Genomic DNA, 22,744 nt, shown 5'->3' with positions numbered 1-22,744 from the left:
AATTTCAAAGTTAACAAAATATAAGAAATAGCTCTAATATATACAAATAACTCAATTATAAATATACAGAATATCACAGAAGTGAAATATTTACGATTGATATTTTACATTAAACTGTAAAGCTTTGCTATTTGTTATTTTACTGTGGAGGATGTGCAAAAGGGTGCAGCTATTACACTGTGTACTGTGCATTAGATAGAGGAGTTGGAGATGGATATGGCCACAGGCAGGAATGATTTCCTATGTCGTTCAGTGGTGCATTTGTGTAATCTCAGTCTCTCACTAAACGTGTGTACTCCGAGGTATTTATAGTCCTCGACGATGTCCACATCGACCCCCTGGATTGAAACAGAGGTCACAGGTTTCCTGGTCCTGAAGTCTACAGTCAATTCTTTGATCTTTATCACATTGAGCTGTAAGTGATTCTCCTCACACCGCGTGCCAAAGGAGTCAACCACAGCCTGGTACACTGTCTCATCAAGCTCACTGATGCATCCAACCACTGAGTCTAAGGCATCATGGGTTCTTGTACTTATTTAGAATGGTCTGTAATCAATATACATCCTGATTATGCAATTTTCCCCCCTTGCTACAGCAATTGGGGATGCATATAGACTGTGCAACTCCTTGATTACTCCAGCAGCAAGTACTTTTTGTCGGTGGAACCACCTGTCGTCTATAACTGTTGGCACAAGGCACCTTGATCAGGATGATGTAAAAGCTCAAAGCTCATTTACTTACTAATGCTAGTTGTATTTCCACACAAAACACAGATTGTAACTGATCTCAGTGGAAGCCTACCCAGTGGCTTCTTGCCTCACAATCTGGTTCTCATCAGTTTACCATCAAAGGCCAAAGGTTTATCCACAATAAAAATGTGAAAAAATGAACATAAAAAAAGCTGCTGGCCTCTCACAACCGTGACATTAAAATAAAACATCAGAATCTCTTCAACTTACTTTTAATATCTCAGAATGGGAAACAGGTGTTTCATCAGCTGAGCTGTCCGTAATCAGAACAGCAGGAGGCGTGGTCTGGAAACACAGGGCGTTGTGATTAGCTGGGAGACTATGGTAGCCCCGCCTTCATATGCGCTGTGTAAACAAACACACACTGGGCATGCGTCACTGTAATAATGGAGGACTGTCTTTTCTAGCCGGACTGATGTTGTCCGTATTGCAACTCTGTTACCTGTGATCGGAGAGCAAACAACTCCCCTTCATTTCAGCGTGTGTAAGTTAAAGTTTGTCACTTGTGAAGCGGCTCACTTTGAGGGGAGCAGAAATAACTGTTAAGTTTGCGCATGAGAAACTAACGGTGAGCAACAAGCCATGTTTGCTAGTTGGTTAGCAGCTGTCAGATCTCCGAGTCCGCAGCACTTCTGCTATTAACTTCTACCAGTTTTGACGGTAGGATCTGCGCTGTCCGTAAATGTTGGCTACTTAGTGGTTACTTTTGAACATTAGGGTGTTTTTGATTTTTGTTGACTTAACTTTTAATTCTCGGGTCGCAGAACAAGCTATGCTGCAGATAGCATTTTAGCTAGCGGACTAGCTAAATATTTTTCCGAGGAGATGCGCTGTAAGTGGGCTACCACGTGTGAGTGACGTTCTGCTGAGCCAATCACATGCCGAAGATAAGACTGAGTCGGGACTGTGTCCAATCACAGAGGATCTCCGAGTCTTCCAGTAAAGTCCGTTAAGACAGAGTGCAGCGTTGCCTTTAGCTAAAAGTTGAGTATGTGTGTAATCGGAAATCGATTTTTGTGATACACATTGTTCAGTTAAACTAATTACTTCGGGAGTTTACGTTATTATTCTGTTAAAGAATAAACTAATCAAATATAGTTTATTGTGTGTTATTACTAAAGGTGGAGGCTTGGTTAAAGTTTTTTTTGAATTCACAAACCTGAAACGAGGCTGTAGATGGTGTTTGGGATCCGTGTGTTTATGTTCTGGTCCCAGTCTGGGTGGATGTTTTGCTGGGAGTGCTTTTGACTGAGGAGAGGTTTTCAGTTTTCATGAAGTTAGGAAAATGTTCACAAGCAGACAATAATGTAAAATCACAGAAGTTATTGCTGCGATGCTTGGTATAGTTCAACTTGGTGATATGTCCGAAACTGTGTTTGTTGATATAATTAATTATCACGAGAAGTCTCAAATAAGCATTTATTTCTAGTTTAAATGCTTCAAAGTGCGAATTGTTGGGTGGGTGTGGTTGTGGTGCCTTTGTTGAAACTGTAGTGCCCAGCACTGCTATGAGGTTGTGGTTTATTACATCCTGTGTAGAGATTTTAATTTGAATTATGATTATGGCTTTTAACAGTTATGAAAACAAGCTAATCAGGATAAGATTACTCTTTTTTTTTTTCATATTCATTTGAAGATTTTGTTTTGTCTTTGTAGTAAAATGAGACCAGATACAGCCTCAGGTCAACGCAATATTTTCAGAAGTAAAAGTTGCAGAAAGGATCTGTAGCATCATTAATGTTTGTGTGTGTTTATATTTGAAAGCATTTTGGTTGGTTGTTAGCTTCAGCTCTACTTAGTTCTGTGTGTGGAGACCAAGCATCTCTCCTGAGGTGTGTGAGTCTGCTGCTGTCTGGGCCTTTTTTAGGCCTTGTCTGCACCCAGAGAGATCCCACTGTGGAAGCTGTGGGCCAGCAGGTATTGACAGTTGCTCTTGCGAAACGGCCTTTGTGGTCAAAACACCCACTAGTCGGGCAACAATCAGTCCCTGTGAGCTTGACTTTTTTATGTATTTATGTAGTTTTTTTATTGACTTTTCTTTAAAGTTAAAGGGTATCATCTATAAACAAAGAAAAAATTTGAAAGGCCATAAAAACTGGATATTTGACAAATTAATGACTTATCACAGTAAATAATTGACCAAAATCATTGTTTTTGCTGTAATTGAGCAGCCTTGTTCCTGTGTGCTGATTTCAGAAGGTTTTAGGTTTTATCATAGATAACATTAGTCTTTGTAATGTAAAAGTTAAACTGGCTCCAAAGTTACACAGAGTATTTTTTTTTGTTTGTTTTTCAAGTTTGTATTAAAAAATTGATGTTCTGGTTTTATCACCTGGCAGTGTGTTTGAGATGATCAGTTAAGTCTGTTAAATGGCACAGAGGGGTTCAGACGTGGTCACAGACTTAAAAGAGGAACTGTGAACCTGTGGGGATGGTGGATATCTGGTGAATGTCACTGATTGTGGTGTTTGTGATCACTGCGGCAGATCAGTTAGAATATATGAGAGAAGATGCTTGAATGGTTTCCTGTACTTAACTGACAGGCTGTGCAGATTTTCACTTTGTGTGTATATGAATGTAGAGCACATGATTAAAAAAAATGCATAGCAACTAACGTTAATAAAGAGCAACATCAGCTAAAGGCAAGTCACAACAAAGAAACTGAGTTACTCCCAGGATGCTCCCACAGATGCTCCATTGATGCTAAGCGTGCTGCATTGTCTGAATGTATGCTTAACTGTCAGGCAAACAGACATAATCGTGTTTATGTTTTCCAGAGTTGAGGTCACAATAACACTCCCAAGATGACCACAGACACGCCAGCCCAAAGTGTGGGCTGCAGGGTGATGACATTCACCCCCTCCAAAGAGGAGTTCAAGGACTTTGGACGTTACATTGCCTTTATGGAGTCACAAGGAGCGCACAGAGCTGGGATGGCAAAAGTAAGTTGCTTCTGTCTTTTTGTCACTTTTTGTTTAGCAGAGCAGAGAAACGCTGCGAATGTCTTTGTACCACAGCTGTTAAAGACTTTTGAACCAAAGCACAAAGTCAGAAGCCAGTCGTTTCCTGTTCATTAGTGTTTAGAGGATCACATCTGAAAGTTTGCTCTTAGTGTGAAAACGTGAACCTAACAGGAAGTTAGGTTAACTGGTCGTGTTCAATGTTGACATATTCAGAGTTTTATCATCCTTTTAGTTACTTTAAATAGTTTCTTATAACATTTGTGTTGCCATATAAATGTTCTGAAGAGGCAGATGTAAGAGGAGTCTGAGACTCCTGTGCTATTGTTTAAAGCTAACATGCCTGTAAAGTCACTCATTAAAATAACATAACTTGTGCACTGATTCATAGCCGTACTTCCTGTGTCATCTTTACATACACACAATGGTATCTGTCTACACAATTTCCATCAATTGTTAAAATATGTTAAAAAAAAAAGAAAAAAAGACTTAAGACAGGAAGATAAATGTATTTTAAATAATAATAATATCAATGATAATATGTAAAAGGGGTGAGAAATTCAGTGTGATACTAATTCCAGAAATTCACTATTTTCCTTCTGCTGTTGCCCTGAGTTTCTCTCATCTGTGCTCCTTGCAGGTTATTCCTCCTAAAGGCTGGAAACCCAGAAAGACTTATGACGATATCGATGACCTGGTGATTCCCGCTCCCATCCAGCAGGTGGTTACCGGCCAGTCAGGACTATTCACACAGTACAACATCCAAAAGAAGCCCATGACTGTCCATGATTTCCGCAAGACCTCCAACATGGACAAGTCAGTTTACTCAATGAAAGTTTGCATGAATGGGTTTCAGCGACTGTGACCTCTGCTCAGTCTTCTCTGAATATCTCTCTCTGTAGATTCTGCAGCCCACGATACGTGGATTTTGACGAGCTGGAGAGGAAGTTTTGGAAGAACCTGACCTTTAACCCTCCACTTTACGGTGCTGATGTCAGTGGAACGCTATACGATCCAGTGAGTGGTGATAGGCTGCATACATGGAACTTAAATATATTAAATTCTGTTTGTGGTAGACAGGTGGGGTTGTTAAAAAATGTAGTTTACACATTCCTCCTGTGCCAGTGTTATTACCTGAGTATTTGTGATAAATCGTTGAGCGATAGAATCAGCTGGCTCTCAGAGAACCTCTCTTCCGGCGCCTATCTTCAAGTTCAGTGTCTTGACTGCCGTCTCTGTTCTGCAGCCTTGGTGAGCTCAGAGCAAATGAAGCAGCTCTACCTGTTGCAGATTCGGACTAGTCTGGCACTCCAAGATCAGAAAGATTACCGTTCCCAGCTGGGGTCCAACGAATTGTAATCTCTCATGGAAAGAGAGAATCTGTGGAGGAACGTGTGGATAGAATTGAGGCAAACTGATGGGAAAATACAACCACATATTATACACTGGAGCTAGCTTGTTACTAGCTGCACTACTAAATTGATAAACTGGGATGCGGTTGTTCTCATAGATTAAAAAAAGAGACTTTTATGTTCACAAACTCACATCTTTCTTCATTCCTTAGTTTTCCTGATCAGTTAAAGGTAAATCAGTTTCACACATACGGTTAGTTGTCCTGACTTGCAGCCTGTGTGAATCCTTCCTCTGCAGGATGTGACTGAATGGAACATTGGTCGTCTCAACACTATCCTGGACATTGTGGAGAATGAGAGTGGCATCAAGATCAAGGGTGTCAACACGCCCTACCTGTACTTTGGGATGTGGAAGAGCGCCTTTGCGTGGCACACAGAAGACATGGATCTATATAGCATCAACTACCTGCACTTTGGAGAGCCAAAGTCCTGGTAGGGTCACTGACAAACCTCACCTTTGTTTGAACGAGTGAATATTAACACATATCTAGTTTTTGTATTTAGCAGAAGTCTGTTTGCCAAAGCAGCCAGTTTACAAAACAGTTTAGAAAAATCCTTTAAAAATGTCTTTGTTTGTTTATTTACTGTTGAAAACATTCAGTTATTGTTTCTGTTCATGTAGTTATTACTTAAAGTGAAGCAGGGATCTCATCCACCGATTGGAGCATTTTTGACTCTGGTGTAAACGTCACAATCACCTTTTTCAGTATTTCTGTACGTTTGTTACTTCTTAGGTACGTCGTCCCACCAGAGCAAGGGAAACGTCTGGAAAGGCTCGCCAAGGGTAGGTGACAGAACCCTTATTGTTGTCTTTAAGCTGCTTGATCACAGAGTCGATGCCTGAAGTGACTTCAGCTTATTATGTGTAGATGTATGAATCCAATCCAATTTTATTTATAAAGCACTTTAAAATACCCAGCACAGGAACAAAGTGCTGTACAGAAAATAAGTTAAAACAATAGAATAACAGAAAACAGCAAAATAAACACATAAAACATAAAATTAAAACAAAAACAAGATAAAACTGCATCGAATCACCTAAAAACAACTGAAATAAAAATAAAAACCAACATCTCACGTGGTGTCAAAGGTCAGGGTAAAGAGGCGGGTTTTCAAGAGTGACTTAAAAACAGGTAAAGAAGTGGCCTGTCTGAGCTCTAAAGGAAGCTCGTTCCACAGTTTGGAGCTGCTACAGCAAAAGCACGATCTCCTCTAAGTTTAGGCCCAGTCCTGGGTACATGCAGGAGCAGCTGATCAGCTGACCTGAGAGAGCGGGTGGGTGTATAAGGCTGTAGCAGCTCAGAGAGATAAGATGGAGCTAGGCCATGGAGAGCTTTTAAAAGTAAATAAAAGAATTTTAAAATGAATCCTAAAAGAAATGGCAGCCAGTGAAGTGAAGCTAAAACAGGGGAAATGTGCTCAAACTTTCAAGTGCCAGTTAAAAGACGAGCTGCGGCATTTTGAGTAATATATGATGCGCTGACCCCAACATGAAGTGCATTACAGTAATGCAGCCGAGTGCTAACAAAGGCGTGGATCGCTGTCTCAAAGTGCTGCCGCGAAAGAATTGGCTTTATTTTTGCAGCTGCCTGAGGTGAAAGAAGCTCGATTTTACCACTGCCGTATGAAAGGGGAAGTCCAGTGTACACTCAGAAAGCACCCCAGAGACTGTAACGGCAGTGATGTTTACATATCCCACATAACTGTTTTACACTAAACCATTTAAATAAAAAGAGCCAACGAGGCCCAACTGCACCGCTGCTGATGAGATCCTGTTTCCAGGTTTCTTTCCAGGTAACGTCCAGGGCTGTGAAGCCTTCCTGCGCCACAAGATGACTTTAATTTCACCATTCATCCTGAAAAAATATGGCATACCATTTGAAAAGGTAATCTTTTATTTAATTTGCGTTGTCTTACATGCAACACTAAATGGTGATGAACAGATAAGCAGAAAAAATAAAATAAAACATTCATCTTATACTGATCTGTGTTGTTCTCGACTCAGGTCACTCAGGAGGCCGGGCAGTTCATCGTGACGTTCCCGTTTGGTTATCACGCTGGTTTCAACCACGGCTTCAACTGCGCCGAGTCAACTAATTTTGCCACTCAACGATGGATCGATTACGGCAAACAAGCAACGCTGGTACATAACGACGTTTGAACGGCACTGAGTATAACTCCACAGCTGGTTTATTTATAGTGAAGTGAATTCTTATCAACTTCGTAGTGTGTTAAGAGTGTTTTCCTCTCAGTGTTCATGCCGGCAGGACATGGTGAAGATCTCCATGGACGTATTTGTACGCAAGTTTCAACCTGAACGTTACAAGCTGTGGAAGGCAGGGAAAGACAACGCTCCCATCGACCACTCCAAGCCCACGCCGGAGGCCGCCGAGTTTCTGAAAGAAGACAAAAAGATCGGACCTTCAAAGGAGAGTCCTGCTGAGGTGCCATCCGAGGAGCCCAACACTGCTGTCCAGGAGGACAAAAGGTCTGATTTATAGTCACTACTAACCCACTGCTCCTATATTCACGGAGTTTTCTGATACGGATGTGAACCGGTCGTAATAAATCATTGTTAAATGCTCAAAATCTTTACCCAAACTATTTATATGGCATATAAACCAATTTTAAGTACAATAACAATAATCAGCTAAAGCTAATTAGTTGAATTAAAACATGCATCCACCATAAAGATGAAAATTTGAGTCACTGCAGATGTTCTCAGCTTAAAGATTGCAGTGATTCAGACTGTTTCCAGTACAGAGGTGGTTCTGTCTCCACTCAGAGGAGCAGCACTGACACAAATCTCTTTAGGCTCTGCCAGAAGTGATTGAGCATAGGCTGTGACAGATTATGTGATTTGCTCTCACATGTCAGCCTCACTCGGAGTCAGCTAGGGGTGGGGGAAAAAATCGATACTGTGTAGTATCGTGATATTTTGTTTGCTAATAATGTATCGATACAGGGACAGCAGAAATCGATATTTTGTTACAAACAACTTTTTCTCTGAAGTCAACATGCTCTGCAGTCAGAGCATGTTGACTTCAGAGCACGTTGATCCTTTTTCTGAGCAAGAATCCTGACATTCCTTCACTGTCCAAATGTGTTTAACTTTTTTTTTGGCAGCAATAAACATGACAGTTTACTTATTTTAATTTAAGACATGTTTTATTTTAATTAAGTTTAAAACTTTTTTATTTAATGTAAAGTTATATTTTTTTAAATTTACTTTCAAATTCTTCAGTTGCTGAAGGGGCTGCATAGTTTTCATGAATTGCATAGTTCAGAATAGCTGTAATTGTACCAGATGGTTGCATTCAGTTAAGCTGGACTAGACTGTAATACAAACCGTTCAGTTTGTCAACAATAAAACTGAAATGAGAGAAAGACTGAGTGCGAGACTTTGATATTAGATAAAATGAATATTGATAAAGTTTACCTTTATGTGCAGAATTTAAATATCGCAAAATATTTTTAAAAAATCGCAATAATATCGTATCGTGCGTTAAGTATTGTGATAATATCGTTTCGCGAGTTGTATGGTGATTCCCACCTCTAATGTCAGCCTCACTCGGAGTTGTTAGTTTGTTCGCGGCAGTCTTTGAGAAACACGGTTTAGTTTTGAGTCCTGTCCAACATGTCTTCGATTTGCTCTCCCAAGTATCAGTCCAGAGCCTCACACTGGGACTAAACGTCAGCTTGAAGCTGTCAAAGCCTCTGAAGATGTCAAACCTGAGCTGCCAGTGGCGGGGGTGGAGCCAAAGGAGGCGGAGGTGGAGCCAAAGGAGGCGGAGGTGGAGCCAAAGGAGGTGGAGGTGGAGCCAAAGGAGGCGGGGGTGGAGCCAAAGGAGGTGGAGGTGGAGCCAAAGAAGGCCAAGCTGTCACGTAAGGAGTCTCCAACTAAAGTGACCAGCAAGGCAGAAAAAGGTACCTCAGACTTCACACCAATGTTCCCTCACACAAACTCCCTGAGCCGACACTTGGACCACTGTGAGCAACAGCAGACGTGAGCACTGTGGTCACGCCAGCATCCAAGTTACATGTTTATTAAAATAATCAAATTACAGCGTTTATGTTAGACTACTTTTAACTGCTTCAGCCCACTTACAATTAAAATTTTAAAGACCTCTTGTTTATGACCTGTGCAGCATGTTAACACTATTGGAAGTAAAAATAACTTGAATATGTGAAATAAAGTGAAGATTATAAAAAGACTCTGTGGCACACTGAACCCATGTCCTGTAAAAGTTTGGGGGCAAAGTGCTAGTCTGTGTATCTCAATGAATCTCTTTCAGACACAGTGAAAGTCAAGGAGGTGAAGAAGGAGAAAGGGACCAAACCCCAGCCTAAAGCTCAGTCCAAAGCCAATGCCAAGAAAACTTCAAACAGACGAAGTCCGCTGAAAAAAGAGAAGAACTGCGTGGTGGCTATGGAGGTCTTTCCTCCCGAGTCCACTGAGAACCAGGTGGTTTCTCTGGGCGCTGAGGAGACCGCTGGAAGCGAGGAGCCTCCACTGGACAACAGCTGCAGCAAAGTGTTTCAGAGGACGCTGAGTCCCGCAGACGTCCTGCACGTCCACAGCTATGCCAAAGGAGACTACGGCGACGGAGAAGTGCTGTACAGAGAGGAGAAGACGAGTGAGGATAGCGACCATGAAACCGAGGAGGACAACTGTCATGTTGGCAAAGCAGTGAGTGGACATGTATTTAACATTGTAAGTTACCCACTGCTGTAGTTTTTGCACTTTTCTGGCCTTGTCATTCCAAGATGTGTGATCTTTGTACTGTTCTAAACATTTTCTCCAGTCTTTGGTTCGTGTGTTTGTCCAAATGCATACATGCAGCCATCAACACTCTTTGCTACTTTCCACGACTGCATTACTTTAACTATACCATCGCTAACTAAGAATTCTGGTGCAGCCCAGTCTCGTCATCTAGTGGTGTGTAAGCCTTTTTTACTTTCATGCTCAGATATTATTAATATAAAAACACCCTAAAATGATGAAGGCGCAGGCCTCTGGAGAATGATGCATATATGGTGCAAACATGATCAACTGCAAACTAGCTGTGTGGCCTTTTGAAAATGCTGTTTCTCTCCAGCAGGTGGCAAAAGCGATGGCAGGACTTCGAGACTTTGAGACTGACCTTGGGCAGCTTCCAGGACACCATCCACTCATAAAAGACGGCATGAGTGATGAAGGTGTGTCTGAACACTTTAAGGTCCCATTATCTGCATGTAGTTTATATTTGAGAGGTAATTAAGCCACCTTTGACTTCAAAGCCAATAACAGAATTAGATTAGTGAAACTAAACAAACCAGGCCTCTGTCATTCCTAATGCTGTTTTAGCTAAATGTGTTGTCTTTGCTTTTTGTGCCTCAGAGACTCCAGAAGAGCCGCCCCCAGTGGAGGCAGGGGGTGTGGAGGGTGAGGGCTGGGCCAAGCCTCTGGCTCACCTGTGGCAAAGCAGGCCACCCAACCTGAAGAAAGAGAGGGAGTACAACCAGCGAATAGGCTCCAAGCCTCCATACTGCTCCATCTGTTTGCTCTTCCACACGTACCACCAGGTAATTCGCAGCAGAGCAGACCTGCTCCTCACCAGTCCACCGAGACAAAACCAGATATGGTACAGGCCCCCGCAGCATCTGAACATGCAAGTAATATAGTGTTCTTTGGTGAGATGAGCCAAGCCAGGTGAGGTTTGCTAAAAGGGATTTTTATCAGAACAGTTGCATCATGGGAAGTTTACACTGTTTTAATTGGTCCAGACTGTATCTTCTGATACATCACAGTACAGAGTAAATCCAGCCTCACGGCAACTTCATTTACCAAACTGCATCTACATGAATTCAATGAATGTACTTGGTAGTGTCGGGCCATATGTAAAGATTTCCCACCGACACCTGTCAGTCCAATAATCGACGATGGGCGATACATTCGCGCACGCGCAGACTTTTTGATGGGCAATGTAATCATGCACGGACTGATTTGCCCGTTTACAACACAGAAGTTCAAACATGGACGAACTAATTTCCCCCCCAAAATTAGGGCTGTCGTTGATATGTTCGTCCAGTCCAACTCTCGTACTTGGCATTGATCCTCTTTATGGCTGTTCGTGCAAACTTGAACAGACTCCAGATTTTCCATTTTAAACAAAAGTCCGTCATCTGTGAAATCTTCAAACGTTCCATTCATAGACTGAATGTCGTGTCATATCATCTATATTTACCTTTTTCCTCAACTATTTTCCCTTCTTTCATCCTACAAACATCTCATCTCCAGTACTGGTTTCCAGTCTGCTAATATTAGCGCTGTACCTTAATGTGTGACTGTTTTGCTTCTTAGATGTTTGTTTGATCATAATCAGGTTTGAATATGGAGCGACTCCAAAAATAGTATTTTTGACAGCTAATCAGGGCGCGTAAGATTACGGAGCATTTAAACCTCTGCGGCTGAAGATGAAAGCAATAAATTGTGTGTTTTGAGAGACAAACAGCAACTCTTAACAGAGTCCACATGTGTTTGTTGTGACTGCTGTCAGACTGAGTGTGCGAACAGCATCGACACGCACGTGGTGGTGGCCGGGGAGCGGATGCGAACCAAACCTCTGATTCCTGAGATGTGTTTCACCACCACCACAGAGGACGACGCTGAGTGTGAAGAGCAACCGGTCACTCCTCGTCTGGAAGAAGATGGAACCAGTCTCCTCATCAGTTGCTCACAGTGCAGCGTGAGAGTTCATGCATGTCAGTACACGCATGTGCGCCTGCACACACACGCACTCTTCAAGTAGGAGTGTTAGTTTATATCTAACTTAGCCTTGTTTGGCATATGAGTGTTTTCATCAGAGGCTTTTCCTGCTTTAAAACGAGTCTTTAAGTGTGACCACTATACGCACAAATGATGTTTCAGCGAGAAGAAGAATTTTTGTTTCAAAATAGTTTATCGAAATGACCAGAGAACAACGAGGAATTAAATTCAAAGAACAAAATAGAATATGAAGTCTTTTACGCTCCTGAGTAATCATTTCATTACGAGTTTGAACCGATGCAAAGGCCAAACAAAACAGAGGACATTTCATACACAGCATTTATCATATCATCAGTTATTAATCATGTTATAAAAATGGAATCATTAAAGCTTTTCATAGTTCTTCAGTGTTTCACTGACGTCTCAAAGTTTGCATTTCTATCTTCCAGCCTGTTACGGTGTCGATCCAGCCAGTGTGAACAAGGAGTGGAAGTGTGCACGCTGCAAGGCCAACGCCATGACTGAGGTCAGCCAATAATTGTGGCTGTTTTTACTCTTTATCGAGCCGTGCAAGTTAGCATGAATCCAGTTGGTAGTCAAGGGATTTGTTTCCTAACGGCTTCTAAAAGTGGAACTGTCCATCCTGCTTCTTCACAAGTCCCACATTCCAAATCATGAAAAGATATTTTACACAATCACTATTTGCACCATTAACGTGTAACATGAATTACATTAATTAACGTGTAGTGTTTTTTTTTTTAAGGGTGTTGAATTATATTAATTTAGTAGATGTGATGGTTTTACAGTTACCTGTTTTCTACACCAGAGAGAAGAAAAACGTCACTTTTTACAACTTGTAGGCAGATCATTTGATACCGTTGGAGTTACAAGCAAAAGATTACTTGCCTAAAACAGTCAGATACATTAAATGCTACATCAGTTTATAATTAGCTTGCATCTTGATAATGTACTGATATGCACCACTGCATGAAACACATTATTATAAATAGAGACTCGAAGGAGAGACTGCTTTGAGTCCATTAGATTTATACTCTAACACTTTGGTAGTGCAGGGTTGCTGAATGAAGAAAGGATTAGGCTACTAATTACTATTTATGAATACAACACACACACACACACACACACACACAAATAAAGCAGTTATCTCCCCCCTGACCCGTCATCCTGGCTCCCCGTTGCCGTCCCGTCCCCAGGCAGGGACGATATATAGACAGAGGGAGATGGAGTATTTGTTATTTATTCATCAGGATTGAAATATTTCTGCCTACATGTGTGGTTGTCATGTTTGATCATGTGATTAAACACTGAATTAACTGCCTCGTTCATCACAGTTTAGAAAATAAATTCAGTGTTTCAAAAATTCATCACGGAGAGGAAGAAGTGTGTGTGCAGTCGTTTTCAGGTTTGCACCTTTTCTTGAGCTCTGCTGTGACAGAACCTGAAACTGCTGCAGGCTGACTTCATCACAACTGTGTGAACTTAATGTGACTTGACTGTAACAGATGTTCATTAATATGTAAAAGACGAATACTTAAGCTGTAATGTGACAGTGAGGAACTTGAACAGATCCATTGGGTCCCTAATTTTACCTCCCACGTGTTTGAATAAACTTTTAGATCAGACACATTGTGTTTGATATCTCCAACCACATCATAGACATTGATTTATTAAATCCATATTTAGATGTTAGCTACCAGATGTTCTGTATTTTCATCATTTTGATCATCTCGCTCTTTTTTTGTAGAATTGCTGCCTGTGTTCATTGAGGGGCGGAGCTTTGCAGAAAGCCAACAATAACAAGTAAGTCATTTAAGATACATTAGTGAGTGAGCACATCTGATCATGTGGTGCATCTCGAGATTAAATTCTGTTCTTAGAAACAGAAATCCTCTTGTTTTATTTTCCTCTCTTTCTGTCAGAGAAAATGCAGCAGGTAGCTTTTACCAGCCACATGAGATCTCTGTCTCCGCAAGAAGTTGAATATAATTCAGGGCCTGGCCAAGAAGCCAGGTGGTAGGAAATCATGAAATTGGAAGGATAAGAGCGTGCATGTTAGCAGGAACTGAAAGATAAATTCAAGGGGATTATTCTTGAGTAAATCAGGTGGGGATTTTGTCAGTCTGTGAGACGGTTATTTTAAAAAAGAAAACATTAAAATGAGTTGCTATCTTGGTGCCTGGAGGCCCTTATTACATCTAGACGGCCTGCAAGTAAAGTGTAAGTGGGGAAACGTGGGTGTGATTCAGTAATGGACTTGACTTCATTGTTTTGTGTGATGATGCGCACAAAATTGACTCCCCTGCCATCTGATTCATTTTGCTGTATCTTTGCTTGGATAATTAGAACCATAAAAACAGATGAAGAAAACAAACAACATCAAACTGATGCTGCCTGTGGTCGGGTGTGACCTCTTTGTGGGGGTGTGTTTGTGTGTTGCAGGTGGGTACACGTGCTGTGTGCGGTTGCTGTGCTGGAGGCACGCTTTGTCAACATCACAGAAAGAAGTCCTGTGGACTTGAGTGGGATCCCACTGCAGAGATTCAAACTGGTAAGTTCACATTTTTATGAAGAAGGAAATTCGAGTCTGAAAGCTGCTAATTAGAGTGAAAGTGCGGCAAACAACGTGAACAAAACAAAGATACCAGCAAGTACAAATAATGTCACGAACAGAGAGAGAAGCTGAAATCTTAGGACGTTTAACACTTCCTCTACACAGATGACAGCAGTTTATCATTAGTTATATCTCTTTAGAAGAAACACTGTTGTTCTGAAGAGATGACACTAAAAAGTGTGACACGGGTTTCTTTATGTAGTCGTCTGCTACAGATTGTGATTAGAAGCATTTCAGGACCCAGTACAGACTTTAAGCTGGCCAGGTGTGATTGCGGATGACGCTCAGGTGCGTCTGGACTCTGGCCCAGCGACAGGGAGGTGTCAGTTCAGGTGGTCGCCCGCGTATCCATCGGCGCTGGTGACGAGGTGGGTCCGGAGGTGGCGGTGCGGCAGGTGTGGCCGTGAGCCGAGGCTCCCAGACGGGTTGGCGGGCGGCCGGTGGGCAGGCCTCTGGTGGAGGTGAGGCCGGTCTGGCCAGCATGCCGACTTCAGGCTTAGCAGGACCCTCGCACGCCCCGACCTCCATCTCCGGCGGGTGAGGTCCCTCGTGCGCCTCGTCCTCTGGCCCCAGCTGGGTAGGTGGTGGGGGTGGAGGTTGCTCGGCTACCCTCCTTCGGGGATAAGAAACTGGGTCGGGCCACTGCCGGGCACCAGCCGCTCCTACCCGAGGAGTGGGTACAGGTGCAAAGACAGGTTGGCTGGTCTCACTCTAGGGGCCGGCGCGGGTGCACTCCCACACAGTCGAGGGTCGCGGGTGTGGGTGGCGTCGGCCAGGACCCAGTCTAAGCTGCAGTTCTTCCCATTGTTGCCACCTGCTCCCTCCACGTGGTCCCCATTTGGGCCAGCTCCTCTCCTGGCTGGCCCAGTACTGGGTCGGGCGTGCCCCCATCCTGGGTTTTGGCACCCCTGGAAACGACCCACAGCAGACCTGCCCACACATTCATGCTTTTCAGCATTTACTTTTATTTGCACGGTTGCTGTGACACACAGATGGCTGCAGCTTTGCAGCCACACACACCAACAACATTGACAACAGACAGGACCCAGTACAGACTTTAAGCTGGCCAGGTGTGATTGCAGATGCCGCTCAGGTGCGTCCGCCTCCCCTGCAGCAGCACTGCAGACCACGCCCCTCCACAGTCATGATGCAGCTAGATACAGTACAGTTGTTCGAGATAGCAGAAAAACAGCTGTGTTACGGTTAAACTCTAAAGAGGTTAAAATATCTTCGATTTCCTGACAGTGTAGCTCCTAACATGATGGCACATAAGATGAATTCTGTATGTTGGTAGTAGTGCTTTCATGTCACCTGCTCAGCGTCACTTTGTTATCAACCAATTTACTGATTTTTAGGATATTATGTGAACCAAGATACTAGGGGGGACTAATTTTATGGCGTACTTGCAGACAGTTCCTGCTGTTAAATACCAAGTACAAGGGAGCTTCTAGTGACACGACAGTGTCCCTGATGTGGCCGTAACTGTTCATATGTTTGAAATGGAAATGTGTGAAAGAAGAGGGAAGATCTTGGAGATGAGTTACCAGGTACATTTAATACTTGGTATGAGGGCAGTTTGTTCCTTGAAGTTTTGTTAATAAAAAATAATTTCATAGACTAAAACGAATTTTCTTTCACTTCAAACAGAAATGTTACTACTGTAAGAAGCGGATGAAGAAGGCGTCCGGCTGTTGCGTGCAGTGCTCTCACGGGCGCTGCCCCACCGCCTATCACCCCACCTGTGCGCAGGCCGCCGGGGTGCTGATGCAGCCAGATGAATGGCCGTTTGTGGTACACGTTACCTGCTGTCGACACAAAGGTCCCGCTCAGATTGAGGTAAAAAACAAACAAACGTTATTTTATACCCCAAACTTCCCCAAATATCAGATTTATGAAGCCGTTTGCAGTCGCACGCATAAAAATACTTTTTTCCCTTTGACAGCGCAATAAGGCAGCCATGCACGAGCTGACCGTGGGACAGAAGGTCATATGCAAGCACAAGAATGGGCGCTACTACCAGTGTGACGTGGTGCAGCTGTCCAAAGAGACGTTCTACGAGGTCAACTTTGACGATGGTTCTTTTAGCGATAACCTTTTCCCCGAGGACATCGTGGTACGTTCCACTACCTTCTACGTCTTTTCATTTTGTAAAGAACACAAAGTGGTTAAACATACTCTCAGGGAGTGGTCTCTTTAATAAAGGAGACCACACAGAATTTAAATAAACTTAATGTGAGGAAATGTCCATCAGCTGTCTCCAATAAGCTGCCTGCTGGTGTGGAGAGGCTGAACCGCCCTCTTCACAACCTGACTCGCTGCAGCGATGGCGTCCCATTACTTTACCGCGCTCAGAGCCAGTGAGCCGTTAGCTCGTTCACAGGTGTTTGCAAAGGCTGGTTTCATGTGGCAAAGGGACCCAGTGTCCATATATTGTGTATCCTTGTAAACAAGCCTAGATGTCGACTTTGTACAGCAGTTAGTTGGCAGTAACATCCCAGCGTCAAAACAGTGAGTCGCAGAGATTAGCTAACAGTTTTAGCTTAAAACCGGCAAAGCTGAAACTGTTTAAAGGAAGTTAACGTAAAAAAACCTTAAATTCAGAAATGTTGCCAGTGTAATACAGTGGTGTGGTCATGATGAAGATGATGAAGACGCTGGGCAGCCTCCTGGTTAGCCTGTGAAACAACAACCACTCGTTGTGAGACTGTGAAGCTGGTATGAGCCATGAATATGAAGCAAACTGTGCTGGATGTCAAAGGCGATGCTCGTGTGTTTGCTTTCTTTTAGCAGACATTTGTTCAGACGTGTAAATGCACGTCGACACCCTGAGTTATCCACAGCGTGTGTGTCACTGCAATATCCCTGCACTATATTTGGGATATTTTCACAGCTTGTCCCTGCAGGCAGACAGTTCATCCACCTGTGCTCGCCTTAAAGCCATCACACACCTTTGACAGTCATGTTACACAGCAGTTCCTGATTATAAGCCTCTGGAGTCATCCAAACATCATCTAGTGCTTCACACTTGACCCGAGCATCAGAACAGCTGACACTGCCATATTTCATGTCAGGTTGCATCAGATATTTATCCTCCTTTCACGTTTCTTTGAACTTGGTTTGTTTTTTGCCTGTTAGAACCGAGACTGCGCTCAGCTTGGACCACCGCCGCAGGGTGAGGTGGTTCAGGTGAGATGGACGGACGGCCTGGTGTACGGGGCCAAGTTTGTGGCAGCTCACGTCATTCAAATGTACCTGGTAAGATTTTTTTTGTCTTCTTTCTCCAGTTTTTAATCATGTAAAGAAAAAAACTCTTCAGTGTGTAACAGCAGAGACGGGAACGCAGGCGGGAACCATTTCTGACTTCCAGTAAGGAAGGATGCGTTCGCTGGCGAGCACATCTCCTTCATGCCTCGTATTTCTGATTGGGGAATATTTTCAGAGTAGGTTGGACGCGTAGTAAGAAATCAAAATGCTTTACAGCTTCACATAAAACGAGTCACCTGCTCGGCTTTAAAGGCAGTCGTCTTCTGGCTGTTCCTGGAAACTTCTAGTAAATCAGCAGCAGATTGCAAAGACGTTGTTCAACAAGCTGAATGTTGTTATCTTTTTGTGTCCTGACTCAATGTTTCTGGACTGCAGGTGGAATTTGAGGACGGATCACAACTAACAGCCAAGAGAGATGATGTCTACAGTCTGGATGAAGAACTCCCCAAGAGAGTTAAAACCAGACTGGTACGTTCTCCCGTCTGTCCCATTCAGTGTTCCTTTCAGTTTACTTGGAAGTTCATCAAAATGAAGAAGCACTTTCAGTGACGGTACCATCTCTTTACAGTCGAAAGCATCGGACATGAGGTTCGACGGGATCTTCGAGGAGAAGGAAATCATTCAGGAGTCAAAGAGACAGAGAGTAATCAACTCCCGTTACAGGGGGGACTACATCGAGCCTGTGATCTACAGAGCCATCATGGAGTAACGGCCACTTCCTGTCTGCCCACCCACTCACCAGCAGCACTGACAGACTGAACTGTGCTCACTGTACCTTAACTTAGCAGCTAGCCGCAGAGAGAGTGTAGCTCCAGATGACTTCCTTCAGGACCCGCTTTGGACTGTTCTCTTTTTTCCTCTCCTGTCTGTAAGTCGAGGAAACTGCAGTATTGTTTCATTCAGTTTTTTCCACACAAGTCCACAGACGGGCTGAATCCACGCCCGGCAGCACGCATCAGAAGGAAGCAATACAACAAAAAGCATTACATCAGTCAAGTAGCATTTTGACACAAAGATGTCAATTTAAAAAAATGAGGTTTTGAATCTGCTCTAAACATTTCAGTCTCCTTAGTGTTGATCTAAGCTTAAAGCAAACTCGGCTTTATTTCATTTTGTCCTTTACCATTAGTGCCTGTGATACACTGAGCCCGGCAAGTAACAGGTCAGCAACTTTTTATACGCTCGGATTTACAGTTTCTGACTGTCTGAGTTCGTTAGAACGACCAGCATCGTCCAAAATGTTCACTCTTAAATTTCACTTGATGATTTATTACCCTACACTCGACTGTTGTAGCACAGGAACAAACACGCCTGACTGCACATCCTGTGTTTGCCACTGGTCCAGTTCTCTTCTCTACAGTAGAGAAAAACCAAAACACTCAACTGTTCCAACAGTTGGACTTACTGAAGGAAGGCGTGTGGAAGGGGCTGGTGCTATATGTGCACGCCAAGATTTCCTTCACAGAAATATTTCCCCAGTTACTGGTTCTTAAATATGTGGTAGCGTCACTGAAGCCAGGGCCACAGCAGTAAGGCAGGCAGCTTCTGAGGGGGGAGGCTGAGCACTTCCTGCTCACACTGAGAACGAGCATCACAGACATACTTCTCGTCTTAAAGGTCATTTATGGAGATGTTTAACATTAAGTGCAGAAATCTTCCATTTTTGCTGACAGCAGCAGCTTCTTTGAGGGTTTTTGTGTTTAGAGTTGAAACTATTGCAAAACGATTGTATTTTCAGAATCAGCTGACGGCTCACACCTGCTGTTAGCTGCAGCAGTGGAAACGCAGAGACATCAAACATCTTAACGTTTACAGTTAATTATTTAAGGAGTCTGATCGAAGAGCTGAATTAACTTTATTCTTCTTCTACCAGTTACTCAAAAGATCAGTTGGTTAACTGATTGAGCTTTTAAAAACTTTACCCCTGAAACTTGCCGGGTTTCAAACTTTGAGGAGGTTAGACTGAAATACTGCCATGCTAATCTAATTGAACACAACTTGCTTGCACGCAGCAGCGCCACAGTGTTACAGAATGAACGGCACCCCCTACTTCACTAAAAGTGGATCAACTTCATAAGAATGTGCAAATTTGCCACAAACCATCAGACTTCCAGCTTGTGAGGCTCATGTACTACCACAGATTGTGGTCAGAGGAAACCATTTGTTTCCTTAAATAGCGTTTCAAAGATGCAGGAGTGACGTTGAAGAGTCGGGACAGTTCCCAACCTTAGAAGGTTCTTCAAGCTGTCCTGATGGTATTTTTAAAGGTTTAGAGAAACTGTTGATCTGTGACGTCTGTGACAGAAGCCTGAACCGAGGCAAATGTTCACTTTAACAAGCAGGTGATCAGACCTCGCTGACCGCCAGATTTCTTACTCGGGGCTACATTGTTGCATAATGTAATTCATCACTCGTTAACAAGCTAAACTAGCCAATCGGTTGATCTTCTTCCATTTGGCATCCACAGATGTAAATGATTTGCAGAGTTGGAGAATTAAATTTCCCAATGATGACATTTGGAAAAATCCCCAACCCCCCCCACCCCCCACCCCCCTTTAACCCAATAGAAACAGGAGTCTATTAAGCCACAGTGCAGGTTACACAGTTACTCTCACTGGCAAACCTTCCAGCACATCTGGACTGGTGTTCAGTCCAACGACACTCTGATCACCTCTTTGTCAGGCGATCTTGTTACAAGGAGATTATTTTAAACTGCAACCTCAGTGTTTATCTGTAGTGCAGCTGGAACGCCCGAGTTTCTGTACCGAGACTTAATCAGTACCAACAAAAACTTTGCCTTAAATCTGTCAATAACCTGTATTTCTACTCTGATCAGACAACTCCTAATCTGACGGGTTTTAGACACATAGTGAGCATTTTTATGGCGTTTCGAGTTCAGTAACAGCAGTAAACTAAATGTTTTCCACTACAAGTACTTGGGGACAAATAAACAACATATCAGTGAAGTCTGTTGATTCTCCAAAGAGCCTCTTCCTGTGGGTGGACTTTGGTTTCATTGGACTGCAGCTGGTAGTCCTCGTTCAGCTCTAACATCCTCAGTGAGCTTGATGTAGTGGCACATGAACCAGTACACCTTCTACTGGTTCTGGTGTCCATTCAGCTTGCAGTAGGTCGTCAGCAGCTGCAGTCCAACAGCAAAGCTGGAGTCTGTCAGCAGGGTGACATCCTCTGTGGAGGAGCAGCGCACTGATATTTAGTACAACAAGGACCCTGTGAAGGCGTCAGGAAGGGAAAACAAGATGAACCGTAGCAGCTGAACTTCTTATAAGGGCGAGAGGACTGTCCCAGTACAGGTGGCAAGAAAATAAATTCAATGCTTAAATTTGTCAATAAATATACTTGAGCAACACAACCACGTAAAGTTTGTATGTGGAAAAGACTAATAAGTGTAATATTTCAGAGTTCAGAGGATTTTACTTTGATGCTGTTTGAAAGAATCTCCCTGTAACTTTTCCCAGCATTCCCGGCTGCAGGATACAGAAACTGATGACCTATTTCTCTTTGGGAGCGGTGCCATCTAACTCACTGAAATTGCCTCCTTGTCATTAACTGCATTCCTTCACATTTAGCAGAACTGAAATTCGCTTTTTCATGTTTTTACCTGCCTATTTATTAAAGGTGCTTTGAGAAAGCAGCCTCTGCGTTAATAAGAGTCTGCAGTGACCCTGCAGCCGTCGAGGTTGCCGATGTATGTTCTATTTTTTCTACACTATAGAGATGAATTTTAAAGAGTCCATTTGGATTTTTAATGCGCTTTGTTTCCTCTCTCTCCTACTGAAAACTGTGCTTTGCACTTTTATTTAAATTTGCGAGGACATTTGAACAGCTGTGTGCTAAATTTGTTAATGTTTAAGAATGTTAATTGTACATTTATAAGATGTCTTATGGATTGTGTGCTCCCCTCCTCCTCCCGGCCGAGCCTCGGGCGTCACAGAGTTCGTCTCCATCAGGCCGGTGCAGAATGAATTTGTTTTATTCAGAAACTATCAAAAGAGTTTTACGAGAGCGAGTGGGGACGGGATTTTCTTTCAATTCTATTTTGTTGTTGTTTTGTAAAAGCTGTTCTGTGTAAATGTCATTTTAAGATGTTACCTGTCGACACAGGAGAGACCGGTCCACTCTCGTCGTCTCCTCTTGAAGGAAAATATGAAAATACTTCCAGATTATCATCGAAACATTTTGTAAAAAGTCATGTGTTCGTTTCAGTAAAGAAATCTGCTTAAGCACCAGTTGTCTGTCTTGATCTTATCCATATAATTGAGGTAAGCCGTTTCCTGTTTCATTACTAAATGACTTCCCCTTCACTCTTGCTGCTGTCCTTCTGTCACAAATCGCTTCCAATACTCGTCTCTGAGTTTGCAGATGTAACTGTCTTTGTGCTGAACGTCCAATGACCCAACAACTTTCACTTAAGTTCAGACTCAAATTTTAAAGCCTGAAGGTCCTCGGGCAGGTTCCTGTCCTGTGATGTAAGGACGTTTATGTTAATATCAGAGCCTGGTTATTATAGTTAAATAAAAACTACTATTACTACTAAAAGTAACTAAAATAAAGTATTTTGAATATTGTAGCATAGTATAATACCTGCACTGGTTTTCCTTATTTTGCCTCTGATATATGCCCTCCTTACAGTAATCATCACAGAGACTGAAACTAATAAAAACTGAAGTAAAACTAAACAGTTTCAAATAAAATCCACTCTAGAAATTAACTGAAACTAAAAAAAAGTCAAAATTACTAATTAGAAAATAAATTTAACTCAGAGGTGTAAGAGTGCAAAAACATGCTGGCATGTCATATTCTACCAACATATGTTTAAAGGTGCTCAGTGTGAGTGAGATTGCAGCTCATCAGATTTGGCTTTTTGAGATTTGAAGCGAATTCATTGCGTTAGAAGGGCACTTTCATGTAATACCAACTTCAGCCACAAGAGGGTGCAACTGCTCAATGTTGCGTCC

At 42.8% G+C, this 22,744-nt stretch overlaps 2 protein-coding genes across 5 annotated transcripts in view; one reads left to right on the top strand and one right to left on the bottom strand.

The window, feature by feature from the left end:
* The window catches only part of LOC145420475 (uncharacterized), a 262,367-nt gene that overhangs the window by 210,929 nt on the left and 28,694 nt on the right, over window positions 1-22,744 (bottom strand). The window lies entirely within an intron of this gene.
* kdm4aa (lysine (K)-specific demethylase 4A, genome duplicate a) lies at window positions 1,098-22,012 on the top strand. Of its 4 annotated transcripts, none has more exons than XM_080289759.1 (22): window positions 1,098-1,233; window positions 3,527-3,691; window positions 4,350-4,525; window positions 4,612-4,726; window positions 5,360-5,553; window positions 5,856-5,905; window positions 6,904-7,007; window positions 7,127-7,264; window positions 7,374-7,609; window positions 8,783-9,048; window positions 9,417-9,811; window positions 10,224-10,320; window positions 10,502-10,686; window positions 11,661-11,865; window positions 12,319-12,395; window positions 13,635-13,690; window positions 14,330-14,438; window positions 16,149-16,337; window positions 16,444-16,614; window positions 17,637-17,756; window positions 18,141-18,233; window positions 18,334-22,012. In XM_080289759.1, exons 2-22 carry the CDS (start codon window positions 3,554-3,556, stop codon window positions 18,472-18,474), a joined length of 3,255 nt encoding a protein of 1,084 aa, XP_080145885.1. In that variant the 5' UTR covers window positions 1,098-1,233; window positions 3,527-3,553; the 3' UTR covers window positions 18,475-22,012. The 4 variants fall into 4 exon arrangements, with proteins under 4 accessions (XP_080145885.1, XP_026050061.2, XP_026050060.2 ...); XM_026194276.2 differs by having other exon boundaries at window positions 10,221-10,320; XM_026194275.2 differs by having other exon boundaries at window positions 9,417-9,835; window positions 10,221-10,320.

This window comes from Astatotilapia calliptera, chromosome 15 (assembly GCF_964374335.1).
Source record: "Astatotilapia calliptera chromosome 15, fAstCal68.1, whole genome shotgun sequence".
NCBI classification, from domain to species: domain Eukaryota; kingdom Metazoa; phylum Chordata; class Actinopteri; order Cichliformes; family Cichlidae; genus Astatotilapia; species Astatotilapia calliptera.
The sequence above is the reverse complement of the archived record's forward strand: the minus strand, read 5'-3'. Positions and strand labels throughout refer to the sequence as shown.

What these genes read in the sequence shown, in the direction of transcription:
- kdm4aa (XM_026194275.2), top strand. Translation starts at nt 3,554, where the DNA reads ATGACCACAGACACGCCAGCCCAAAGTGTGGGCTGCAGGGTGATGACA. An exon ending in GTGGACATGTATTTAACATT is followed by an intron (nt 9,836 to 10,220) that starts GTAAGTTACCCA and finishes GTTTCTCTCCAG; the next exon opens with CAGGTGGCAAAAGCGATGGC. An exon ending in TCTTCCACACGTACCACCAG is followed by an intron (nt 10,687 to 11,660) that starts GTAATTCGCAGC and finishes GACTGCTGTCAG; the next exon opens with ACTGAGTGTGCGAACAGCAT.